The 25,131-nt window shown below is 41.9% G+C and overlaps 1 protein-coding gene across 2 annotated transcripts in view; it reads right to left on the minus strand.

Annotated features, from left to right (window-relative positions):
* Nucleotides 1-25,131, minus strand: part of LOC146617015 (scavenger receptor cysteine-rich domain-containing protein DMBT1-like) — a 59,746-nt gene that overhangs the window by 5,513 nt on the left and 29,102 nt on the right. For both annotated transcript variants that reach the window (XM_085371867.1, XM_085371866.1), the window contains 7 exons: nucleotides 17,171-17,488; nucleotides 16,470-16,769; nucleotides 14,929-15,234; nucleotides 13,275-13,589; nucleotides 10,685-10,999; nucleotides 10,048-10,347; nucleotides 8,840-9,145 (listed from right to left, as the gene is read on the minus strand). In XM_085371867.1, the coding sequence (XP_085227993.1) occupies nucleotides 8,840-9,145; nucleotides 10,048-10,347; nucleotides 10,685-10,999; nucleotides 13,275-13,589; nucleotides 14,929-15,234; nucleotides 16,470-16,769; nucleotides 17,171-17,488 (2,160 nt within the window). The remainder of the gene's footprint in view (nucleotides 1-8,839; nucleotides 9,146-10,047; nucleotides 10,348-10,684; nucleotides 11,000-13,274; nucleotides 13,590-14,928; nucleotides 15,235-16,469; nucleotides 16,770-17,170; nucleotides 17,489-25,131) is intronic.

A 25,131-nucleotide genomic window follows, 5' to 3' on the forward strand; every position in this document is an offset into this window, starting at 1 on the left:
GTGAAGGCAAATAAAGAGCACATGCAACCACAGGATATGGAAGAATACAACATAAATACAAGAACTGTGATGTATTTAGTAGAGATGGACCGATCTGATATTGCGTATCGGATATCGGAGAAAAATAAAAAATGTAATCCGATCCATTAAATATCACGAAAGCACCTCACAAAACTTGCAACACGCCGTAACTCGCCTCAGAACGTTAGCACGTCGGAGCAGTATGCATCACGTGATGTGCGATACCACTGATTTCCTTTCCGATCCGATACCAAGTACTTTTCAGGGTGGTATCGACGATACTGATCCGATACCGATACTTTATACAAAAAAACATATTTTATTTATTGTATCTCAAATTATAGCGTCATAATGATTACAGGACATCAGATTACTTGTTCTTATCACTTAATAATGCAGAGTTCATCACATAGAAATAAAAAAAACTGAAGTTGTGCGCTAGTGTATGAATGTGACAGTGAATGAATAGTGGTATTGTAAAGTGCTTTGGGTGCCTTGAAAAGCGCTATATAAATCCAATCCATTATTATTATTATTATTATTTGAATACCTTGCCTGCCTGCAGCACTAAAGGACTCTGTGAGAGAGTGTGTCTCGCCCTAGCAGCACCTGTCCCTCTCCTCCTCTTCAGTTCGTCTCAACATACGTGCCTCATATTCTGTGATATGATTTACTCTGAGGTGTTTGACAAGGTTAGTGATGTTGCCACAACCATACATGCCAACCCTCCCGATTTTTCCGGGAGAATCCCGGAGCCACCATTCTCCCAATTTTCCACCTGGACAACAAAATTGAAAAACCATATTGCAGAATTCATAGCGCGGCCGAGCCAATTCTAGTTTCCAACAATGGCGGCAGCGACTTAGTTTTAATATTACTCTTATTTCTCTTTGTGGGTCGCAAAAAAACCCAAACTTTTAACATGTTTTCAGGTGAGAATGTAGCTGTGTAAACTTCAAATATCTGAGCCGATCGACACATCGTCTTCAAACCCCCGCGGGCTTTCACTACTCGGGTTAAACATGATATATAAGTCACTTTGATAACTTAAAAATGTTATTGTTTGGCTTTTTCAGTGTTTTGTTTGTTCGTGAGTAAATCGGTTTGGCTGAGATTAAAGTTATTAGATTAGATTAAATTAAATTAAACTTTATACAGCCGTATTTCGCACATGACTATGAAAGGCGGAAGAGGAAGTAGTTCCTTTGAATGTAGACAATCCGAATGTTATAGTTTCTTTCCACTGTGTTGCTGTTAATGATAAACTACAAATTAACCCTAAATTACTAAAAATATCGATATTTTAATGTGAGAATCGATTCTAGAACATAAATGACTGGTATCGGAGGAATCGATATTTCAGGATCGATCCGCACATCACTAGCGGCTCTGGCATGCGGGACCTGTCGGTGGTCTGGATAGCATTTGGAGCTTCGCTAGCAACCCGGCATTTCATCTCCGACAAAGTTATCCCCGAGAGAAGTAAAGCAAGTGTGTAAGTCCATCTCTGAATGTTTGTAAAGCATTCCTGCTAAGCTTAACAAGCGACTGCCTCTTCTTGCTGCTACTTCAATCATGAAACTGCTTAATGATCAGCTGATCGGCTTTTCTGTCGCGAGTCCGTCTCTCTTGTTTGTTTTTGGCCCACTTTGCACCAGAAAGAGGAAACCAGCGGCTGAATAACAGCAGCACGTTTAAGCTTGATCAGCTGTTGCTAGAATGTATTTAATATTACTTTCTACACCAGGATCTTTTTCTATGTAGCTGACGCTGGTAACTGTGCAGGGGCGGATCTAGCAAAGTTTAGCCAGGGGGGCCGATAGGGCATTAACAGGGAAAAGGGGGGGCACAAAGACATACTTTTCTTTCTTATTCTCATTTAAAATGTCGAGCTTTTAATAAATAATTATCTGACACCCAAAGTTTTAATTTGATCTAAAATGAATAGAAGTCAATTACTGTATATAGTGACTTTTAAGTCTAATATATATACCCTAGTAAGTTATAGTACTTTTTCCTTTGGGAAGGTACCATCTGTGCAGTCTGCAATTTTGTTGAAGAAAGATGCTGAATCTATTTAATATTTCTTGAAAAATAATTGATTTCTGTGCATTTTTTTTCACACTGCATCAAATTAAGGTTGATTACGTCGATTAAGCATCATGAGGTGGAGCGTGAGGGGTGGTTCCCTATTTTTTATTTATTTATTTTTGTTGTTGCTGGGAGTTGGAACCCTATTAGTTAGGTTGCTTAATATTTACGCTAAGTACTCTTTTAAATACCAGAATAGGGAGGATGGTGTAGGTTTAAGTTTATTAGATTGATTAGTATTGCTGAACTATGAAATCTTTTTTTTGCATACAGGTATAACATAATAGCTTTAGTGTAGTTGTTGTTTTAAACTTGAGTATGAACTTATACAAAATGCAGCAAGATATTAAAAAAACAGTTTTGTTGATTAAAAAACACTATATCGGATTCATATCGGTATCGGCAGATATCCAAATTTATGGTATCGGTATTGGACATAAAAAAGTGGTATTGTGCCATCTCTAGTATTTAGGTATATTATACACTATTTGAATTCAGATACAATATTTTTTTTAAATTAATAAGAACATTTGTTTAACATTGTTTTTTGGCATTTTATGTAAAAATTCAGTAAAACATTTTTGTAAAATCAGAATCCAGTTAAGAAAAAAAAAACAGAATTTGATTAATTACACACAAAAACAGAATTCATTGATTAATTCATATTTTATTCACAATACAATCTTGAACATATCAAATGTTCAACCTGAGAAAATGTACAATTTTAACATCACAACTTGTAATTTCTAATCATTATTATTAATACGGAACTGGAGTGTCTGTGAAGGTTCTCAGTCATCCAGGTCATCGTAGTCAAAGGAGCTTGCAAAGAAAAGCGTCTGGACTTCTTTAAGTTGCTTGAAGACGTTTCACTTCTCATCCGAGAAGCTTCTTCAGTTCTAAGGTCAAATGGTGGAGAGTCCCAGATATAAACCTAGTGGGAGTAACCCCCCACAGAGGGACAAGAGGACCCCCTGATGATCCTCTAATCGCCTGAGCCAAGGTGTGAAACTGGGTGTGGGTCCCAATCAGCCAGAGTTTCGGGTGTGTTCATTGTGAAACCTGGCCCCACCTTATCATGTGAATTCCTGAGGTCAGATGGCCCAGGATGTGAGTGGGTGTTAAGGCGTCTTGGAAGGGATCTCAAAACTGGATTATAGATGGCAGACAGTTGGTGTCGTAAACCACCGCCTCTGTTCAAAGATGGTCGCTCACAGTGGACATAGATGGCTTCTTTCACTCCTCTTTCAAACCATCTGTCCTCTCTGTCCAAAATGTGAACATTGGCATCCTCGAAAGAGTGTCCTTTATCCTTAAGATGCAGATGGACTGCTGAGTCTTGTCCTGTGGAGGTGGCTCTTCTGTGTTGTGCCATGCGCTTGTGAAGTGGCTGTTTGGTCTCTCCAATGTAGAGGTCTGAGCATTCCTCGCTGCACTGTACAGCATACACCACATTGTTAAGTTTGTGTTTTGGCGTTTTGTCTTTCGGGTGAACCAGTTTTTGTCTGAGCGTGTTGCTGGGTCTGAAATGCACCGGGATGTCATGCTTGGAGAAAACTCTCCTGAGTTTCTCTGATACACCGGCTACATAGGGGATGACAATGTTGTTGCGTCTGTCCTTCTTATCCTCCCTCGCTGGTGTCTGGTCTTCTTTTCTGTGCCTCTTTGCTGACTTTAAGAACGCCCATTTAGGATAGCCGCACGTTTTGAGTGCTTCCTTTACATGTGTGTGTTCCTTCTTTTTTCCTTCAGGCTTAGAGGGAACATGTTCTGCCCAGTGGTGTAGGGTCCTAATTACTCCAAGTTTGTGTTCCAGAGGGTGATGGGAGTCAAAGAGGAGGTACTGGTCGGTGTGTGTGGGCTTCCGGTAAACTTCGATGTTGAGTTTGCCGTTCTCTTCAATGTGCACAGCGCAGTCCAGGAAAGGCAAACAGTTGCCCTTTGTGTCTTCCCTGGTGAACTTGATGTTTTTATCCACAGCGTTAATGTGCGCAGTGAAGGATTCCACTTCTTGTGTTTTGATTTTGACCCAGGTGTCGTCCACATATCTGTACCAGTGGCTGGGTACTCTTCCTTTGAAAGAGCCAAGAGCCTTCCTTTCCACTCCCTCCATGTAAAGGTTGGCTACAATAGGTGACACGGGGGAGCCCATGGCACAGCCATGTTTTTGTCTGTAAAAGCCTTCGTTGTATTTGAAATATGTAGTGGTGAGGCAGAGGTCTAACAGTGTGCAAATCTGATCGGGTGTGAAGTTGGTCCTGTCCTCCAAGGAGCTGTCTTCTTGTAGTCGTTTTCTGACAGTCTCCACGGCCTCCGTGGTGGGTATGCAAGTGAAGAGAGAGACTACATGTGACACGTATGTGAGAATGCTGTTTGTAGATTATAGCTCAGCATTCAATACCATCGTTCCCTCGAAGCTGGACAGGAAACTGCAGGATCTAGAACTGAGCAGCTCCCTCTGCAGCTGGATCCTTAGCTTCCTGTCTGACAGACGCCAAGTGGTCAGACTGGGCAGCATCACCTCATCCCCCATCACACTGAACACTGGTGCTCCACAGGGGTGTGTACTGAGCCCTCTCCTATACTCACTCTACACCTACGACTGCACAGCCACTAACAACTCCAACATCATTGTGAAGTTTGCGGACGACACTACAGTGGTGGGTCTTATCACCAATGGTGATGAGACGGCTTACAGGGAGGAGGTCAGCGCCCTGACCCACTGGTGTCAAGACAACCATCTCACCCTCAACGTCGCAAAGACAAAGGAGTTGATAGTGGACTTCCGGAGGTGCAGAGAAGTACACACCCCCATCACCATCAACGGCGCTGCTGTGGAGAGAGTGAGCAGCTTCCGGTTCCTTGGTGTACATCTGGCTGAGGATCTTACGTGGTCAGTACACACAAACAAAACAGTGAAGAAGGCGCAGCAGCACCTCTTCTTTCTCAGGAGACTGAAAAGATTCGGCATGAGCCCCGCATCCTCAGGACCTTCTATCACTGTGCCATTGAGAGCATCCTCACTGGATGCATCACCACCTGGTATGGCAACAGCACCGCCTACAACTGCAAAGCTCTCCAGCGAGTAGTACGGAAGGAAGGAGGTTCTGCAGCATCCGGTCCCATACCAGCAGACTGAGAGACAGCTTCTTCCACCAGGCCATCAGACTGCTGAACACGTCATAGACACCTCACCTCCACTACTGGAACTTTAACATTATGCACTCCATACTGTACAGTAATGCCACTGTTTTGCACATGTCTCAACTCTGTATATTTTTATATATTTTATTTATTGTTTACTCTATTTAATTTGTAAAATATGTGTGTACACACACACACACACACACACACACACACACACACACGTAGAAAAATATTTAGTATACACATCCAGAAATGCATATACTATTATATATTGTACATTTATTTATTAGTTTCAGATGTAGCCATTCTTGTATTTTGCTTGTTTACATTATTGTATTTTGCACAACTCTGTTGCTTGTGAAGCTCGCACACAAGAATTTCACTCACATGTGCTGTACCAATTAGAGATGGACCGATCCGATATTACGTATCGGTATCGGTCCGATACTGACCTAAATTACTGGATCGGATATCGGAGAAAAAAAAAAATGTAATCCGATCCATTAAATATCACGAAAGCACCTCACAAAACTTGCAACACGCTGTAACTCACCTCAGAACGTTAGCACGTCGGAGCAGTATGCATCACGTGATAGAGCGGCTGTGGCATGCGGGACCTGTCGGTGGTCTGGATAGCATGTGGAGCTTCGCTAGCAACCCGGCATTTCATCTCCGACAAAGTTATCCCCGAGAGAAGTAAAGCAAGTGTGTAAGTCCATCTCTGAATGTCTGTAAAGCATTCCTGCGTCAAGCTTAACGAGCGACTGCCTCTCGCTCTCCGGCTGCTACTTCAATCATGAAACTGCTTAATGATCAGCTGATCAGCTTTTCTGTCGCGAGTCCGTGTCTCTTGTTTGCTTTTGGCCCACTTTGCACCAGACAGAGGAAACCAGCGGCTGAACAACAGCAGCACGTTTAAGCTTGATCAGCTGTTGTTAGAATTTATTTATTATTACTTTCTACACCAGGATCTTTTTCTACGTAGCTGACGGCTGGTAACTGTGCAGGGGCGGATCTAGCAAAGTTTAGCCAGGGGGGCCGATAGGGCATTAACAGGGAAAAGGGGGCACAAAGACATACTTTTCTTTCTTATTCTCATTTAAAATGTCGAGCTTTTAATTATTTAATATTTATCTGAATCTTACACCCAAAGTTTTAATCTGATGTAAAATGTATAGAAGTCAATTATTGTATATAGTAACTGTTAAGTCTAATATACCCTAGTAAGCTATAGTACTTTTTCCTTTGGGAAGGTACCATCTGTGCAGTCTGCAATTTTGTTGAAGAAAGATGTTGAATCTATTTAATATTTCTTGAAAAATAATTGATTTCTGTGCATTTTTTTTCACACTGCATCAAATTAAGGTTGATTACGTCGATTAAGCATCATGAGGTGGAGCGTGAGGGGTGGTTCCCTATTTTTTATTTATTTATTTTTGTTGTTGCTGGGAGTTGGAACCCTATTAGTTAGGTTGCTTAATATTTATGCTAAGTACTCTTTAAAATACCAGAATAGGGAGGATGGTGTAGGTTTAAGTTTATTAGATTGATCAGTATTGCTGAACTATGAAATATTTTTTTTTGCATACAGGTATAACAGAATAGCTTTAGTGTAGTTGTTGTTTTAAACTTGAGTATGAACTTATACAAAATGCAGCAAGATATTTAAAAAACAGTTTTGTTGATTAAAAAACACTATATCGGATTCATATCGGTATCGGCAGATATCCAAATTTATGATATCGGTATCGGTATCGGACATAAAAAAGTGGTATTGTGCCATCTCTAGTACCAATGTACCTGCACATGTGATGTGACAATAAAAGTGATTTGATTTGATTTGATTTGATTACATCAAAGGACACCATGGTTTCATCTGGATCCAGGGTAAGTTTCTGGACCTTGTCGGTGAAGTCGGTGGAGTTCTTGATGTGGTGTGGGGTGTTCCCCACAAGAGGAGCAAGGATGGTAGCAAGGTGTTTAGCAATGTTATAAGTGGCTGAGTTTATGCTACTAACTATGGGTCTGAGTGGGACAGCTTCCTTGTGGATTTTAGGAAGTCCATAGATGCAGGGTATGGCATCCCCTGGGTAAAGGCGGTGATATGTAAGGCGATGGTTTGAAAGAGGAGTGAAAGAAGCCATCTATGTCCACTGTGAGCGACCATCTTTGAACAGAGGCGGTGGTTTACGACACCAACTCTCTGCCTTCTATAATCCAGTTTTGAGATCCCTTCCAAGACGCCTTAACGCCCACTCACATCCTGGGCCATCTGATCTCAGGAATTCGCATGATAAGGTGGGGCCAGGCTTCACAATGAACTCACCCGAAACTCTGGCTGATTGGGACCCACACCCAGTTTCATACCTTGGCTCAGGCGATTAGAGGATCATCAGGGGGTCCTTTTGTCCCTCTGTGGGGGGTTACTCCCACTAGGTTTATATCTGGGACTCTCCACCATTTGACCTTAGAACTGAAGAAGCTTCTCGGATGAGAAGTGAAACGTCTTCAAGCAACTTAAAGAAGTCCAGACGCCTTTCTTTGCAAGCTCCTTTGACTACGGAACTGGAGTGCATCAAATAAAAATACTAATAGTACCTGGAACTGCTGAGGATGTCACTTTTACAATATAGATATTAATGTAAAATCACAACTGCTGCGCACCTGGTTTGTCTAAAAACACGATTGTTTATACACTTTTTGTCGTGAGAGCTAAATTAAGACAGAGCTAGCTAGATGTGATTGACAAATAAATATATAGGGTCCTGTAGCCACATATCACCTGTGGGATGCAGAGCCAGGGTACAGCAGGATAGTACAGAGCAGGGGAGTGTGTGCCCAAATGTGTGGAGAACTGGCTGGGTTTCTGGCTGATCTCAGCAACAGAAAGCTGAACTGAAAAGACTATTTATTTACCATTATTACTGCTGATGCTGGAGGGGCTCAAAATGACCCCTGCAACCAGTTCTCATTTTAAGAAATTCCAAGTGTATTTTAAATTTGACTACAACTCTAGAGCAAGTTGGAACAAGGCCATGTCTTCTATGAATGGTCTGTAAACATTTGCAAACTAGGAAGACCAGTTGCTGGCCTTCTGGGAGAGAAATGAAGGAACGAAGAAGAAGGAAGCAATGAAGCTTATGTGCAAAAGAATAGCATACTACATTAGCTGTAGTATGGTGTTTAGCACTGTCTCACTGAAATATACATGGAAACAGATGTCATCTTGCTGGAAGCATCTGTTTCTCTCAAACTTGTATCTGGATTTCAGCATTTTTGGTGTTTTGCCAGATTTTCAAGCTGGCAGTTTCATGGGCATTAATGCACCCTCATACTGATGCTGTTGCTTGAACTAAAGACTGATAAGCAGTGTGGTCCCTCACCTCTTTACTTCACAGGACACAGCTTGTTTCCAAAAAGAATTTCACTTTTTGATGATGTTAAATTCTTTTTGATGTTCTATTGTGAATCAAATATGGATTTGGAAATCTTTGCATTTATTCTTTACTTACATTTAAAAAAAAAAAAAAAGAGATCCAAACGTTTTGTTTTTGGAACTGGGTTTGTATGTTTTTCTTACCTGTGCAGAAAACACCAGCCACTACAGTGTTGTTGCAAGTCCTGTCTCGATATGGATATGGTCTTTGTTGACACTGATTCAATGTAGACTCTTTTCCATTGCATTCAATTTGATCTGTCCAGGTCTGTCCTGTACCAGGGCCAAGCTGAAGAAGCTTATGGGGCCTCCCACAGTCCAACTGTCTGCACACCACTGCTGCATCATTGATGTCCCAGGATTCAGCACACACAGTCCCCCACTGGCCTTTATTGAAATACTCTACTCTTCCATCACAACGAGTGGATCCACCGGCTAATCTCACATTACCTGGAAAGCAGAGTTGTTATATAAATCTAACATAAATCTATAAATACAAAGAAAAATGCAAAGAAAAAATACAAATGAATCATAACACCAACAGACCATTTTAGACTTAATCAGCTATGATTTCTGCATCATACAGATGGAATATGTTTTACAGCATCAAAAATGACTCAGAAATTGCTCTTTTCATAGTTTCAATGTTGCTGACCCTTGGCTATATTACCCTCACTGGGTGATCAGTGCATCATCAGATCAATAGCATTTACCATTGTAAGTGGTTAATATTCATCTGTTGTCTCACATTGTGTTTGCTAAATGCTGGTAATGGTGAAATCACTTGTTAGGCATAAAATAATTTGCCATATTGCATTTGTTCTACCTAGAAGTAGACTGTCCATTTACAGGTATCAAAAAGTTGACCTCAATGAGTAAAGGGATTAATTATGTGTAATAATAATTTAGAGCAATTCAATAGCAAAATTGTGTAAAGGAACGGTGACGAAGAGAGGAAAACAATATAAAAACAAAGGTTCAAAGATGCAGCTTCATGCTAAATCGTAGTGGCCAGCTAGCTGACTGAAACATGTGCAGCACTGAAGCACAGCCTATTTACAGCATCTTATATGGTCCAATTCTTTTGTGTGTTCGTGAATAGTCTGTGTGTGCTTTGGCTGGCCTAATCCTATTGGTCTTCTCTCTGTATATGCACTGCTATAGCACACATATGTGAAGATAGTGACATAATTTATAACTCGGGTTGTACCTGATTAACACGTGTTTAGACTACAAAAATATTGATTTGATGGTTTGCATCAACAGTTTAATTGGAAAAAATCATACTTGATCTGTTTGATAAAGAACTTCATGGATTCATTTTCTTTTTGAAATATAACATCAAGTCTTACCTGAGCATACCACAGAGGCCTCTTCAATACCTTCGGTGATAGATCTGGTATAGTTCCTAAATGTGCACTGTGTGACAGAGCTCTCTCTACCATTACAGTGGATCTCATGTCCTCTCAGATCTTCACCTTGACCAAATGGCCTTGAAATCTTGACAGGATCTCCACAATTTATCTCTCTGCACACCACTGTGGCTTCATTCATTCCCCAGTTAATATTAAATGCTGGTGACCAGTGTTCACCATAGTGGACCTCCACCCTTCCTGAGCACATGTCAGTCCCATTGATGAGTCGAATGGTAGCTACAAAGCAAAGAGGACAAAATCAGCAATTAGTTGGTGCCTGAAAATTGCATTAATTGAAATCCATACAATATTCTCACTGATGTCATGGAAATAACTGTGATATAAATTGTGGTGGGCCGTGGACTGTGATGCTGTGCAGATGTACCTGCACGTCATCTGCAATCACGCCCTCTGTGTTAAAACATGGGGAATCAGTGTTGTAAGTTGGTGTAAGTGTGGTTGAAGCCGAGAGCTGCAGCCACATATAATAAAGATGGCTTTAAACAACAACCTCTGGAAGTCATATCTAAACATTAAAAAAAGACACAATATTTAATGACAAAATAGTTTTTACCTGAACAAATCACTCCTGCATCTTCACGGTGGCTGCAATAAAAGCTTTCAGAGGGGCGATACCTGCAGTGCCCAAGGGACGTCTCATTACCCAAACAGTTGACAGAAGAATACCAGACCACTCCTTGGCCTTCACCAAAGAAGGCATTAGATTTTGCTCTCTGAGGTGTTCCACAGTCCATGGCTCTGCACACCACCTCAGCCTCTCTGAAGTCCCAGTCATCATCACACACTGTTCCCCACCGGCCGTCATGCAGAATCTCCACTCGGCCAGAGCATCGGTCAATGCCGTTCACAAGCCTTATTGGTGGTTTACCTGAGGGCACACGTTAAAGTATTAGCAATGAATATTTCAATCTCTTACTCTTTTTTTAAATCCAGTATTATCAGATTTTTAAGGATATCTTCAACATGCTGTATGCTGATGAGTGTCCATCATTATCTGAAATGCAACCAAAAGATGTTAATGGCTGTCCCCCTTTTCAGGCAATAGCTCATACTGGACAGTTCGTATGTCCAAGAAACTTTAAAATGTGGTTAACTTCAGCAACAGGTGTATTTTAACCCAAAACACAGTCTTACACCAAATGTAACCAGGAAATTTTGGTGCTAAAGCTCAGGTCCATTTACTGTTGATTTAACTGAGGAAAAACATAGATAGAGTATGCTTGGGGAGTGTGAGTGTGTGTGTACAGTGTCCATTTCTGTTTGTCTCCACTGTGGCGTGGGTGTGGTCTCTGGCCGGCTGCAGAGGAGGGGTGACGCAGTGAGATCCTGGGGTGGCGCAGGGGCGGGGTGAACAGGTGTGCTGGGATATGAATGTGGTTGTGACTCTTTATATGTTCACAGTGACAGTCGGAGGAGGAGGAGAGCGGACCTGACAGTAGAGAGAGGGAGTGTCTGTGTCCCAGTGAAAAGCGAAAACCACAGTTGTAAATAAAAGTATTGCTGTCATCACAGTCGTGTCCAGTGTATGCATAATGGGTCAAACGTTACACCACATTGGGCGAGTGCCAATTATTTGTATATGTGTGCATGAGGGTGGGAATGCATGTTTGTGTCTGTGTGTGCCTGTTTGTCTGTGTCTATATGTCAGGTCTTAGACTCCACCTCTCTGGACATATCTCAGGCCCCCCCAGGTGTGGGGACCTATCACCCCCACAACGCTCCCTGTCGGTGGCTGATGCCCTCAGATGTTGGTGCGTTTCAGGCAGGTTCTCGGTGTCCAGGGCTGGGCGCTCAGGTATGTACCGGCTCATTCCTGGTGGCTGCTTGGCAGGGCCTGCCGCTTGTGGCTCAGTTGGGCCCCTTCGGCAGGGGTGGGGGGGGGGGCTCGTTCCGTGGGCACAGGGCTCGGTTCATTCTTGTGCGGCTGCCTGCCGGCGGAGCCCGTGGACACATCACTGCAGCCCCCCGTGGATTCCGCACCAGGACTGCTGGGTGACCCAACATCTGTGGCTTTCCTCAGTTCTTTCCAGGAGGGTGGGGCGGTTGCCCCTCCGATGGTCCTCCCTGGGCTCTTGGACTGTGGGGGGCCTCTAGATATTTGGGGCCTGGATCTCCTCCATGCCTGCTTCTTGTTCTGGGACGGGGATATGGCTCCCCACACCATCTAGCAGATCGTTAAATGGAGAAACATTTTGAATACATGCACACTCACGCACACAGATGTGCACACAGGTGTACACATGGGTGCTCACAGACACAAACTATATCTTTCTTGGCTGCTACCTCAAAGCCCATTGTGCATTGTGTGTGTGTTTTGGTGCAAGAAATAGTGAGTCAATGTGTGACATAACGACAGATGTAGAGTCAGCGAGGAAGAGAGCAAGTTCTGCCTATTCCAAAATAAAAAACATAAATGCATATGTTCAGTCGACCACAATCGTAGACAAGGGAATTGACACAGGGGGAAGGGGACACAAAGAGTGACAGAAAACAGCACACATGATGAGGGACTACAAAATAAGACGGGAAGTACAGAATAGAGAGAGACAGACTAGACACACAGACAAAAAGGGAAACAAATGGAGAAGAGACAGACTACATACAGGGAAATGTCTAAAAAATTAGACAAGGAACTAAGAACTACAAATATGAATAACTAAACTAGGACGCACTTGAAAATACTAATAGACACAAAAGGCTAAAAATGTAGAAAGAAACCCACCAAATAATAAACCCATAAAAAAAAAACCAAACTAGGGAAAAAAACAGAAACCATGAAAATGAGAGAAAGTGAGTGTAATCCCAGTGCCTGTTTGAAGACAGATTAAATGGCAGGGTTAAATCTGAAAGAGTATCTGTTTTGAAGTCAGTACCAAATCAAAAATACAGATTCATCTGCTCTGGTGATCCCTTGGGAAAAAAGAGAAAAAAAATTAAGTGCATAAATCTCAGTCATTATCTGTTTCAAAGTATGATCAGTGGCTAACAACTTGTAATTATTAACCAATAAGCGTGTAGTTTACCAGTTACCCTCCCACCACCACCACCACAGTTGGTGACATCACATCACAGCAATAATTTATACTGTTTGTGATCTCGTAAAAAATTATGTTTGAATTTTGAACATAATAATAAGGATTTACCTGCACAGAGAACACCAGCATCATATTCATGCCCGCAGGTTGCTCTTGTAAAACCTTCGACTGAGCATTGCTGAAGAGATGTCACATTGCCGAAACATGAATTGCTAGCCTCCACCACTGACCCACTGCCACGGCCAAAAACAGCACCACCATGAGCTTTCACGGCACGTCCACACTGCAGCGACTCACACACTACTCCAGCTTTACTTAGAGTCCAGTCCGTGTCACACACTGTGTGCCACTGGTCATCATGACGAACCTCCACTCTTCCAGAGCACTCATCAGTACTGTTAACCAAGCGCACCGCCAAGCTTTCTGTGAAGGCAAATAAACTAAATATGTAGCCACAGGTATGGAAGAATGACCAACAAACAACTGTGATGTATTTAGGTATATTGTACACCGGTTAAACTCAGAAGACAATATTAAACTTTTTTTTTAAATGATAAAGAACATTTAAGCTGCCAATATTACTCTTTGGCATTTTTCATATAAAATTTTTTTAAAAATTTATGTAAAAACAGAATTCAGTGATTAATTCATATTTTATTCACAATACAATCTTGAAAATATCAAATGTTTAGCCTGAGAAAATGCACAATTTTAACATCACAACTTATAATCTAAACATTTTTATTAGTAGAGAATTTGGAGCATGTCAAATAAAAGTACTAATAGTACCTGGAACCGCTGAGGATGTCACTTTGACCACATAGAAATTAATGTAAAATCACAACTGCTGCACCTGGTTTGTCTAACAACACGATTGTTTACACACTTTTTGTCATGAAAGCTGCTCAAAATTAAGACAGAGCTAGCTAGATGTGATTGACAAATAAATATATAGGGTCCTGTAGCCACATATCACCTGTGGGATGCAGAGCCAGGGTACAGCAGGATAGTACAGAGCAGGGGAGTGTGTGCCCAAATGTGTGGAGAACTGGCTGGGTTTCTGGCTGATCTCAGCAACAGAAAGCTGAACTGAAAAGACTATTTATTTACCATTATTACTGCTGATGCTGGAGGGGCTCAAAATGACCCCTGCAACCAGTTCTCATTTTAAGAAATTCCAAGTGTATTTTAAATTTGACTACAACTCTAGAGCAAGTTGGAACAAGGCCATGTCTTCTATGAATGGTCTGTAAACATTTGCAAACTAGGAAGACCAGTTGCTGGCCTTCTGGGAGAGAAATGAAGGAACGAAGAAGAAGGAAGCAATGAAGCTTATGTGCAAAAGAATAGCATACTACATTAGCTGTAGTATGGTGTTTAGCACTGTCTCACTGAAATATACATGGAAACAGATGTCATCTTGCTGGAAGCATCTGTTTCTCTCAAACTTGTATCTGGATTTCAGCATTTTTGGTGTTTTGCCAGATTTTCAAGCTGCCAGTTTCATGGGCATTAATGCACCCTCATACTGATGCTGTTGCTTGAACTAAAGACTGATAAGCAGTGTGGTCCCTCACCTCTTTACTTCACAGGACACAGCTTGTTTTCCAAAAAGAATTTCACTGATGATGTTAAATTCTTTTTGATGTTCTATTGTGAATCAAATATGGATTTGGAAATCTTTGCATTTATTCTTTACTTACATTTTAAAAAAAGATCCAAACGTTTTGTTTTTGGAACTGGGTTTGTATGTTTTTCTTACCTGTGCAGAAAACACCAGCCACTACAGTGTTGTTGCAAGTCCTGTCTCGATATGGATATGGTCTTTGTTGACACTGATTCAATGTAGACTCTTTTCCATTGCATTCAATTTGATCTGTCCAGGTCTGTCCTGTACCAGGGCCAAGCTGAAGAAGCTTATGGGGCCTCCCACAGTCCAACTGTCTGCACACCACTGCTGCATCATTGATGTCCCAGGATTCAGCACACACAGTCCCCCACTGGCCTTTATTGAAATACTCTACTCTTCCATCACAACGAGTGGATCCACCGGCTAATCTCACATTACCTGGAAAGCAGAGTTGTTATATAAATCTAACATGAATCTATAAATACAAAGAAAAATGCAAAGAAAAAATACAAATGAATCATATCACCAACAGACCATTTTAGACTTAATCAGCTATGATTTCTGCATCATACAGATGGAATATGTTTTACAGCATCAAAAATGACTCAGAAATTGCTCTTTTCATAGTTTCAATGTTGCTGACCCTTGGCTATATTACCCTCACTGGGTGATCAGTGCATCATCAGATCAATAGCATTTACCATTGTAAGTGGTTAATATTCATCTGTTGTCTCACATTGTGTTTGCTAAATGCTGGTAATGGTGAAATCACTTGTTAGGCATAAAATAATTTGCCATATTGCATTTGTTCTACCTAGAAGTAGACTGTCCATTTAAAGGTATCAAAAAGGTCAAGTTGACCTCAATGAGTAAAGGAATTACTTTCACCCCCTGAGCGACCGTGGTTCAGGGGGTTGGGAAGCGTATCTGTAACCGGAAGGTCGCCGGTTCGATTCCCGATTCTCTGTCCTTGATTCTCTGTCCTTGTCGTTGTGTCCTTGGGCAAGACACTTTACCTACTGGTTTTGGCCAGAGGGGCCGATGGCGCGATATGGCAGCCTCGCTTCTGTCAGTCTTCCCCAGGGCAGCTGTGGCTACAACCGTAGCTTGCCTCCACCAGTGTGTGAATGCGAGAGTGAATGAATAGTGGCATTGTAAAGCGCTTTGGGTGCCTTGAAAAGCGCTATATAAATCCAATCCATTATTATTATTATTATGTGTAATAATAATTTAGAGCAATTGAATAGCAAAATTGTGTAAAGGAAGGGTGAAGAATAGAGGAAAACAATATAAAAACAAAGGTTCAAAGATGCAGCTTCATGCTAAATCGTAGTGGCCAGCTAGCTGACTGAAACATGTGCAGCACTGAAGCACAGCATCTTATATCTTATATGGTCCAATTCTTTTGTGTGTTTGTGAATAGTCTGTGTGTGCTTTGGCTGGCCTAATCCTATTGGTCTTCTCTCTGTATATGCACTGCTATAGCACACATATGTGAAGATAGTGACATAATTTATAACTCGGGTTGTACCTGATTAACACGTGTTTAGACTACAAAAATATTGATTTGATGGTTTGCATCAACACTTTAATTGGAAAAAATCATACTTGATCTGTTTGATAAAGAACTTCATGGATTCATTTTCTTTTTGAAATATAACATCAAGTCTTACCTGAGCATACCACAGAGGCCTCTTCAATACCATCGGTGATAGATCTGGTATAGTTCCTAAATGTACACTGTGTGACAGAGCTCTCTCTACCATTACAGTGGATCTCATGTCCTCTCAAATCTTCAATTTGACCAAATGACCTTGAAATCTTGACAGGATCTCCGCAATTTATCTCTCTGCACACCACTGTAGCTTCATTCATTCCCCAGTTAATATTAAATGCTGGTGACCAGTGTTCACCATAGTGGACCTCCACCCTTCCTGAGCACATGTCAGTCCCATTGATGAGTCGAATGGTAGCTACAAAGCAAAGAGGACAAAATCAGCAATTAGTTGGTGCCTGAAAATTGCATTAATTGAAATCCATACAATATTCTCACTGATGTCATGGAAATAACTGTGATATAAATTGTGGTGGGCCGTGGACTGCGGTGCCGTGTGGATGCGCCTGCACGGCATCTGCAATTACGCCCTCTTTGTTAAAACATGGGGAATCAGTGTTGTAAGTTGGTGTAAGTGTGGTTGAAGCCGAGAGCTGCAGCCACATATAATAAAGATGGCTCTAAACAACGACCTCTGGACCTGCCATGACTCAATCACGCCACATAAATAAAACAGAAATTCTGATCAGAAAAAAAATTCCAAAGTCATATCTAAAGATTAAAAAAAGACAAAATATTTAATGACAAAATAGTTTTTACCTGAACAAATCACTCCTGCATTTACTGCACGGTGGCTGCAATAAAAGCTTTCAGAGGGGCGATACCTGCAGTGCCCAAGGGACATCTCATTACCCAAACAGTTGACAGAAGAATACCAGACCACTCCTTGGCCTTCACCAAAGAAGGCATTAGATTTTGCTCTCTGAGGTGTTCCACAGTCCATGGCTCTGCACACCACCTCAGCCTCTCTGAAGTCCCAGCCATCATCACACACTGTTCCCCACCGGCCGTCATGCAGAATCTCCACTCGGCCAGAGCATCGGTCAATGCCGTTCACAAGCCTTATTGGTGGTTTACCTGAGGGCACACGTTAAAGTATTAGCAATGAATATTTCAATCTCTTACTCTTTTTTTAAATCCAGTATTATCAGATTTTTAAGGATATCTTCAACATGCTGTATGCTGATGAGTGTCCATCATTATCTGAAATGCAACCAAAAGAGGTTAATGGCTGTCCCCCTTTTCAGACAATAGCTCATACTGGACAGTTCGTATGTCCAAGAAACTTTAAAATGTGGTTAACTTCAGCAACAGGTGTATTTTAACCCAAAACACAGTCTTTCACCAAATGTAACCAGGAAATTTTGGTGCTAAAGCTCAGGTCCATTTACTGTTGATTTAACTGAGGAAAAACATTCAAGCATTAACAATAAAAATTACAAGCTGTCAAATAGATCCCATTAAGCAGTTTATTAAGAACTTAACCCTTTAAGACCTACCATAGAACCAAGTCCGCCAGAGCTTATATTATTTTTTTACATTCTGTAGTGCCATTTTTGGGAGCATTTCAAGTTGATATACATCAATACAACCATTATAGCCCAAATTTTAATAATATGTATGCATTAAGTTCATAGTAATTATACAAATTGCAAAAAAGTGCAATAAACTACAAAAAACTTTATATTTTTGTTTTTTTAACATATATTTCTAGTTAGAGAAATTTAAGAGGCTTATCCCCCAAAACAGTAAATACAAAAAAGTTGCACAAAATAGTTTCCCACCACAGGAAATTTATTTTAAGTGTCTTTATAGTTTTATTTTTGAAATACACCAACTTTATATACTGCAGGAAAAACTAAAATAAATGCAAATTTGCAAAAAAACAGCATATGCATCAAAATAAACTATTTCCAGCAGTGCAATATGAGTCCTAAGCGTCCCAGAAATGACACAGAAAGTCATAAAGTCAAACATTACTTTTAAAAACAACAGTATAGGCTCATAAGGCCCTGATGGTAAAAAACTACTGTGGCGGAGGTGTGGTCCCGGGCGCGGCTGCAGGGGAGGAGTGGTGCGGTGAGCTCAACGGGGCGGTGCTGGAGACGCAGGTGAGAACAGCTGATGGCGTTTTGGACTGATGATGGTTTCCTTCCCTTTTATAGTGAGACGGGAGAGGAGCGGAGAACAGCGGGAAATCAGCTGAGACCAACAGCTGTCAGACTGTGGCCGGTCATAACGCAGGACGCTATAAATAAATGTGGCATCTGGAGACAAAGACCTGTGCGTGTGTGTCCCTGTGTGTAGTGCATTTCACAACTACATTTCCGCAAAATGACGTCACTTCCGGTTTCGGGCAGGACATGGCGGACATGCGATAGTTCGTGCTGATGGACATAGGAAGTGTTACAAACAGCTGATCGGATTGGCAAAGCCTGTTTCTGGAATATTATGTTTTTGTTGCTGCAAGTGCTTTTTATGCAGTTTTTGCAAAGCTATATGTGGAAGGAAACTGTGACAAGCTGATGGCATAAGATGTAAGTACAACTCCTCCGGTTTCATATGCAAAAAAAATTATTGCGCTAGCTTACGTGGTTGCACTGCTACCGGGATTTTAAAATAGTTGCACAAAACGGAGCGTGCCCGTGTGGAGAAAGGTATGGGGTCTTCACACCGCTGTTCTCTGTACCTCCTCGGGGAGTGGGCTGAAAGGAGGAGTTGGCCATCTGATTGGGGTCTAGGGATGCTGGGCCTCCCTGCACCTCCCTGGAAAAAGGGCAACATCTCTTGGGTCTAGGGGCAAATTACCCTTCTAGATGCAAGGGTACCTGGACCTGGGGTATAGAGTATGCTTGGGGAGTGTGAGTGTGTGTACAGTGTCCATTTCTGTTTGTAGTATTGCTGTCATCACAGTCGTGTCCAGTGTATGCATAACGGGTCAAACATTATACCACATTGGGGAAGTGCCAATTAGTTTTATATGTGTCTAGGTCTAGTCTTCAGATTTGCGTCACCGCTGTGTCGGTCGGTGGAGTTTAATAAACTCGGCCGTCTGCTCATTGCTATCTAAAATATAACAGGACACTGGCGTAAATTCTCGACTGTCTCACACTGTTTAACGTTCATTCAGCTGTGTGAAAATCCCGGAGGAACCCACCTGATGGATTAATAAAGTTTTATTTAATCTAATAACTTTGATCTCAGCCAAACCGATTTACTCCGGAACAAATAAAACACAGAAAAAGGCAAACAATTAAATTTTTAAGTTATCTGACTGACTTATATATCATGTTTAACCTGAGTAGCGAAAGAGTGGGGGTCTGAAAACGATGAAGCCGGGAGTCCGCTGCTCCCGCCGGCTGGAGTGACCATTGAATCCCCCCGCTTGCTATTGAGCGGTTGTGTAACTTCTCCGAAAACGTCAGCACACTTTTGCAAATATGCGATGTCTTGATAAACCAAGCAGATATTTGTAATTTACACAGCTACTTAAAATAGGTTTAAAGTTTATTTTGTGGCCCAGAAAGATTAATAAGAGTCCTAAACACTACAGATTACCATACAAAGATCACTACTCTCCTCAGTGACAACAATACCTACGAAGCCTTAAAGCGAGACCCCATAAGCAGCTACAAAAAGAAAGTTATAGCTTGCCTTCAAGACTTTGAAAAGGACAAAATTATTGACCGCCTTACATATCACCGCCTTTACCCAGGGGATGCCATACCCTGCATTTACGGACTTCCTAAAATCCACAAGGAAGCTGTCCCACTCAGACCCATAGTCAGTAGCATAAACTCAGCCACTTATAACATTGCTAAACACCTTGCTACCATCCTTGCTCCTCTCGTGGGGAACACCCCACACCACATCAAGAACTCCACCGACTTCACCGACAAGGTCCAGAAACTTACCCTGGATCCAGATGAAACCATGGTGTCCTTTGATGTAGTCTCTCTCTTCACTTGCATACCCACCACGGAGGCCGTGGAGACTGTCAGAAAACAACTACAAGAAGACAGCTCCTTGGAGGACAGGACCAACTTCACACCCGATCAGATCTGCACACTGTTAGACCTCTGCCTCACCACTACATATTTCAAATACAACGAAGGCTTTTACAGACAAAAACATGGCTGTGCCATGGGCTCCCCCGTGTCACCTATTGTAGCCAACCTTTACATGGAGGAAGTGGAAAGGAAGGCTCTTGGCTCTTTCAAAGGAAGAGTACCCAGCCACTGGTACAGATATGTGGACGACACCTGGGTCAAAATCAAGACACAAGAAGTGGAATCCTTCACTGCACACATTAACGCTGTGGATAAAAACATCAAGTTCACCAGGGAAGACACAAAGGGCAACTGTTTGCCTTTCCTGGACTGCGCTGTGCACATTGAAGAGAACGGCAACCTCAACATCGAAGTTTACCGGAAGCCCACACACACCGACCAGTACCTCCTCTTTGACTCCCATCACCCTCTGGAACACAAACTTGGAGTAATTAGGACCCTACACCACCGGGCAGAACATGTTCCCTCTAAGCCTGAAGGAAAAAAGAAGGAACACACACATGTAAAGGAAGCACTCAAAACGTGCGGCTATCCTAAATGGGCGTTCTTAAAGTCAGCAAAGAGGCACAGAAAAGAAGACCAGACACCAGCGAGGGAGGATAAGAAGGACAGACGCAACAACATTGTCATCCCCTATGTAGCCGGTGTATCAGAAAAACTCAGGAGAGTTTTCTCCAAGCATGACATCCCGGTGCATTTCAGACCCAGCAACACGCTCAGACAAAAACTGGTTCACCCGAAAGACAAAACGCCAAAACACAGACTTAACAATGTGGTGTATGCTGTACAGTGCAGCGAGGAATGCTCAGACCTCTACATTGGAGAGACCAAACAGCCACTTCACAAGCGCATGGCACAACACAGAAGAGCCACCTCCACAGGACAAGACTCAGCAGTCCATCTGCATCTTAAGGATAAAGGACACTCTTTCGAGGATGCCAATGTTCACATTTTGGACAGAGAGGACAGATGGTTTGAAAGAGGAGTGAAAGAAGCCATCTATGTCCACTGTGAGCGACCATCTTTGAACAGAGGCGGTGGTTTACGACACCAACTCTCTGCCATCTATAATCCAGTTTTGAGATCCCTTCCCAGATGCCTTAACGCCCACTCACATCCTGGGCCATCTGATCTCAGGAATTCGCATGATAAGGTGGGGCCAGGTTTCACAATGAACTCACCCGAAATTCTGGCTGATTGGGACCCACACCCAGTTTCACACCTTGGCTCAGGCGATTAGAGGATCATCAGGGGGTCCTTTTGTCCCTCTGTGGGGGGTTACTCCCACTAGGTTTATATCTGGGACTCTCCACCATTTGACCTTAGAACTGAAGAAGCTTCTCGGATGAGAGGTGAAACGTCTTCAAGTAACTTAAAGAAGTCCAGACGCTTTTCTTTGCAAGCTCCTTTGATTAATAGAGTAATTTTAAAACTTAGTAGCAGCCTATCTTGCTGGCAGCTGAAATTTGGCTGGGCCGGAAACGTGCTATGAATTTTGGGATATGGTAGGCCACGAAGGACACACCCGACCCATCCTTCAAATTTAGGGCTGGGTATCGTCACTGATTTCTAGAATCGATTCTATTCTGATTCACAAGGTCCTGAATTGATTCGTTTCGATTCGATTCGATTCGAATCAATTCGATTTGAATCTGGGAAATTTTGCCTCAGACAGTCAGAAATATTATAATTCAGATCAGTACATTTACATATTTTTGTATCTATAAAAAGGAAGCTGACATTTTCCAGACTTTATCAAAGGTGTAAGCATCACAGCAGATGCCTTTTTGTCAAAGTAGCTGAAGATAAAACACAAAAAAATATGAAGGTGATTTTCCTGGCCTGGGATTTTATAAAAATATTCTGCAGTAGATCACAAACGAAAGAAAACCATTAATCAACTTATGAACATTACCTCTGAAGTTACAGCGGTTTTATTAGAGACACGGCTAAGCGTTTTGCATTTTGTATAATTTTAAAAAGTTTACATTTGTTCAGAAGCCTATTGAACGGCAGAAATTAGGTTTTCTTTTCGGAAGTAAGTAAAAGGAAAAAAAACATCGGTCGACAGCGCTGTAAATAACGGTAGTCTTGTGCGTAACAAGCAAGCGAAGAATGCAGAAAACTGATTTCGGGGATAGGCGGGAAACTGTTCTTGAAGTACACTGAGAAAGAGAGAGAGGGCTGTGCATGAAGTGTGATTTTATTGTGGTGGAAGCAAAACAGCAAAAGTAAGAGGGAGTTCATGATGATCTTTATGTGAAGCTTAGTTTGGATCTTCTTTTGCTGCTGGTTCGGTCAATATTGTTTGGAGAGAGATAAAACTAACAGCTTTAGAATCAGCACAAAAAGGGCGTAAACACAAAGCGCGGACCCGCCGAAACATCAGAATCAGCGAGCTGTCGGCTTTCAGCCCTGACTGTGCCCGTGCCGTCGGGTGAGAAAGGCGACATCTCACTGATTCTGATCTGCAGGTCCGCGCTTTGTGTTTACGTCTTTGTGCAGAAGCCGTGTACCTGCTCTCATTTACTGTTTTAAATGTTTGGTGGTTGTCAAAATTTTGTGACGTTTCACCTGAGATTCTGGAATTTTGGGCAAAATACATTTATATAAAAAATCGATTCAGGATTTTAATGAATCGATATCACGTTATCCAAGCCAGAATCGATTTTAATCGATGAATCGATTATTAAAACCCACCCCTATTCAAATTCGGGGAAATGAAGGATGCATTTATCAGCATTTGAAGGAGTCGACGAATTGAGAGAGCCTTCGTTGCCTGGCTGTGACGTAATCCGCCTTCAAATTAGTGATGTGCGATACCACTGATTTCCTTTCCGATCCGATACCAAGTAAAATTCAGGGTGGTATCGACGATACTGATCCGATACCAATACTTTGTACAAACACTTATTTTATTTATTGTATCTCAAATTATAGCGTCATAATGATTACAGGACAACAGATTACTTGTTCTTATCACTTAATAATGCAGAGTTCATCATATAGAAATAAAAAAACTGAAGTTCTGCGCTATTTGAACACGTTGCCAGCACTAAAGGACTCCGTGAGAGACGTCTGTCTCGCCCTAGTAGCACCTGTCCCTCTCCTCTTCTTCAGTTCACCACAACATACGCTCGTCATATTCTGTGATATGATTTACTCTGAGGTGTTTGACAAGGTTAGTGGTGTTGCCACAACACTTCACTTTTTTGCCACATGTGTCGCAAAACACGTCTCAGCTGTTTGTGGAGGTAAAATATGTCTGCACATGACTCCAATTACGCTCAGCCATTGTTGTGAGTGCGCACGCCAGGGCTGCGAGACATTTATACAGCCGTATTTCACACATGAGTATGAAAGGCGGAAGAGGAAGTAGTTCCTTCGAATGTAGATAATCCAAATGTTATAGTTTCTTTCCACTGTGTTCTTGTGTGTGTGAATGGGTGAATGACTGAATGTAGTGTAAAGCGCTTTGGGGTCCTATGGACTAGAAAAGCGCTATACAAATGCAAGCCATTTGTTAATGATAAACTACAAATTTACCTTAAATTACTAAAATATCAATATTTTAATGTGAGAATCGATTCTAGAACATAAATGATTGGTATCGGAGGAATCTATATTTCAGGATCGATCCGCACATCACTACTCCAAATGCGGCCTCCGGAGGATGCAGCCGACATCTTGGGAGACACGCTTGTGTCTATATGTCAGATCGGGTCTCAGACTCCACCTCTCTGGACATATCTCAGGCCCCCCCCCCCCAGGTGTGGGGACCTATCACCCCCACAACGCTCCCTGTCACTGGCTGATGCCCTCAGATGTTGGTGTGTTTCAGGTTCTCGGTGTCCAGGGCTGGGCGCTCAGGTATGTACCAGCTCATTCCTGGTGGCTGCTTGGCAGGACCTGCCGCTCGTGGCTTGGTTGGGCCCCTTCGGCGGGGGGGGGGGGGGGGGGGGGGGGGAGGCCTCGGACCATGAAATTATTAATAAAAAGACTAAATTCTTAGTACAAAGACTTCACCTGCAAAATTATGAACACGATAACAAATCCGGACAATTTCTTGCTAACCAGTTAAAAATCAATAAAGAAAAAACAACTATATGTGCTGTTAAAGATGTATCTGGGAATACAATATATGATCTTAAAAAATGAACAAAATTTTTAGGGATTTCTATGAAACTTTATTTACACCACAAATAAACCCATCTAAAAACGAAATTGATCAATTTCTCGACAACATAATTAATTAATTACATCTTCCAAAATTATTAGACACCCAAGCAATGGCACTGGATTCGCCACTGACGCCAGGTGAACTCCAGGAAGCTCTGATAAGTATGCTCAATAATAAGGCTCCAGGTCAAGACAGCTTTCCAACAGATTTTTACAAAGAAATCTGGACGATTCTGGCACCAGTTTTTCACAGGATGTTGCAGGAAATCAAAGAAAATGGTAGACTACCACCAAATATGAACTCTGCAAATATCAGTCTCTTACTAAAACCAGGCAAAGACCCTGTATTTCCTTCAAGCTATCGTCCAATATCCCTTATTAATGTAGACCTTAAAATAATCTGCTAAGCTCTCTCAAAAAGATTAGAGAAAATAACCCCCCTTTTAATTCATCCTGACCAAACTGGTTTCA

The sequence above is a fragment of the Diplotaxodon limnothrissa genome, linkage group LG15 (assembly GCF_057381915.1).
Source record: "Diplotaxodon limnothrissa isolate DT_005_m linkage group LG15, D_limnothrissa_male_GT1.1, whole genome shotgun sequence".
Lineage (NCBI taxonomy): Eukaryota > Metazoa > Chordata > Actinopteri > Cichliformes > Cichlidae > Diplotaxodon > Diplotaxodon limnothrissa.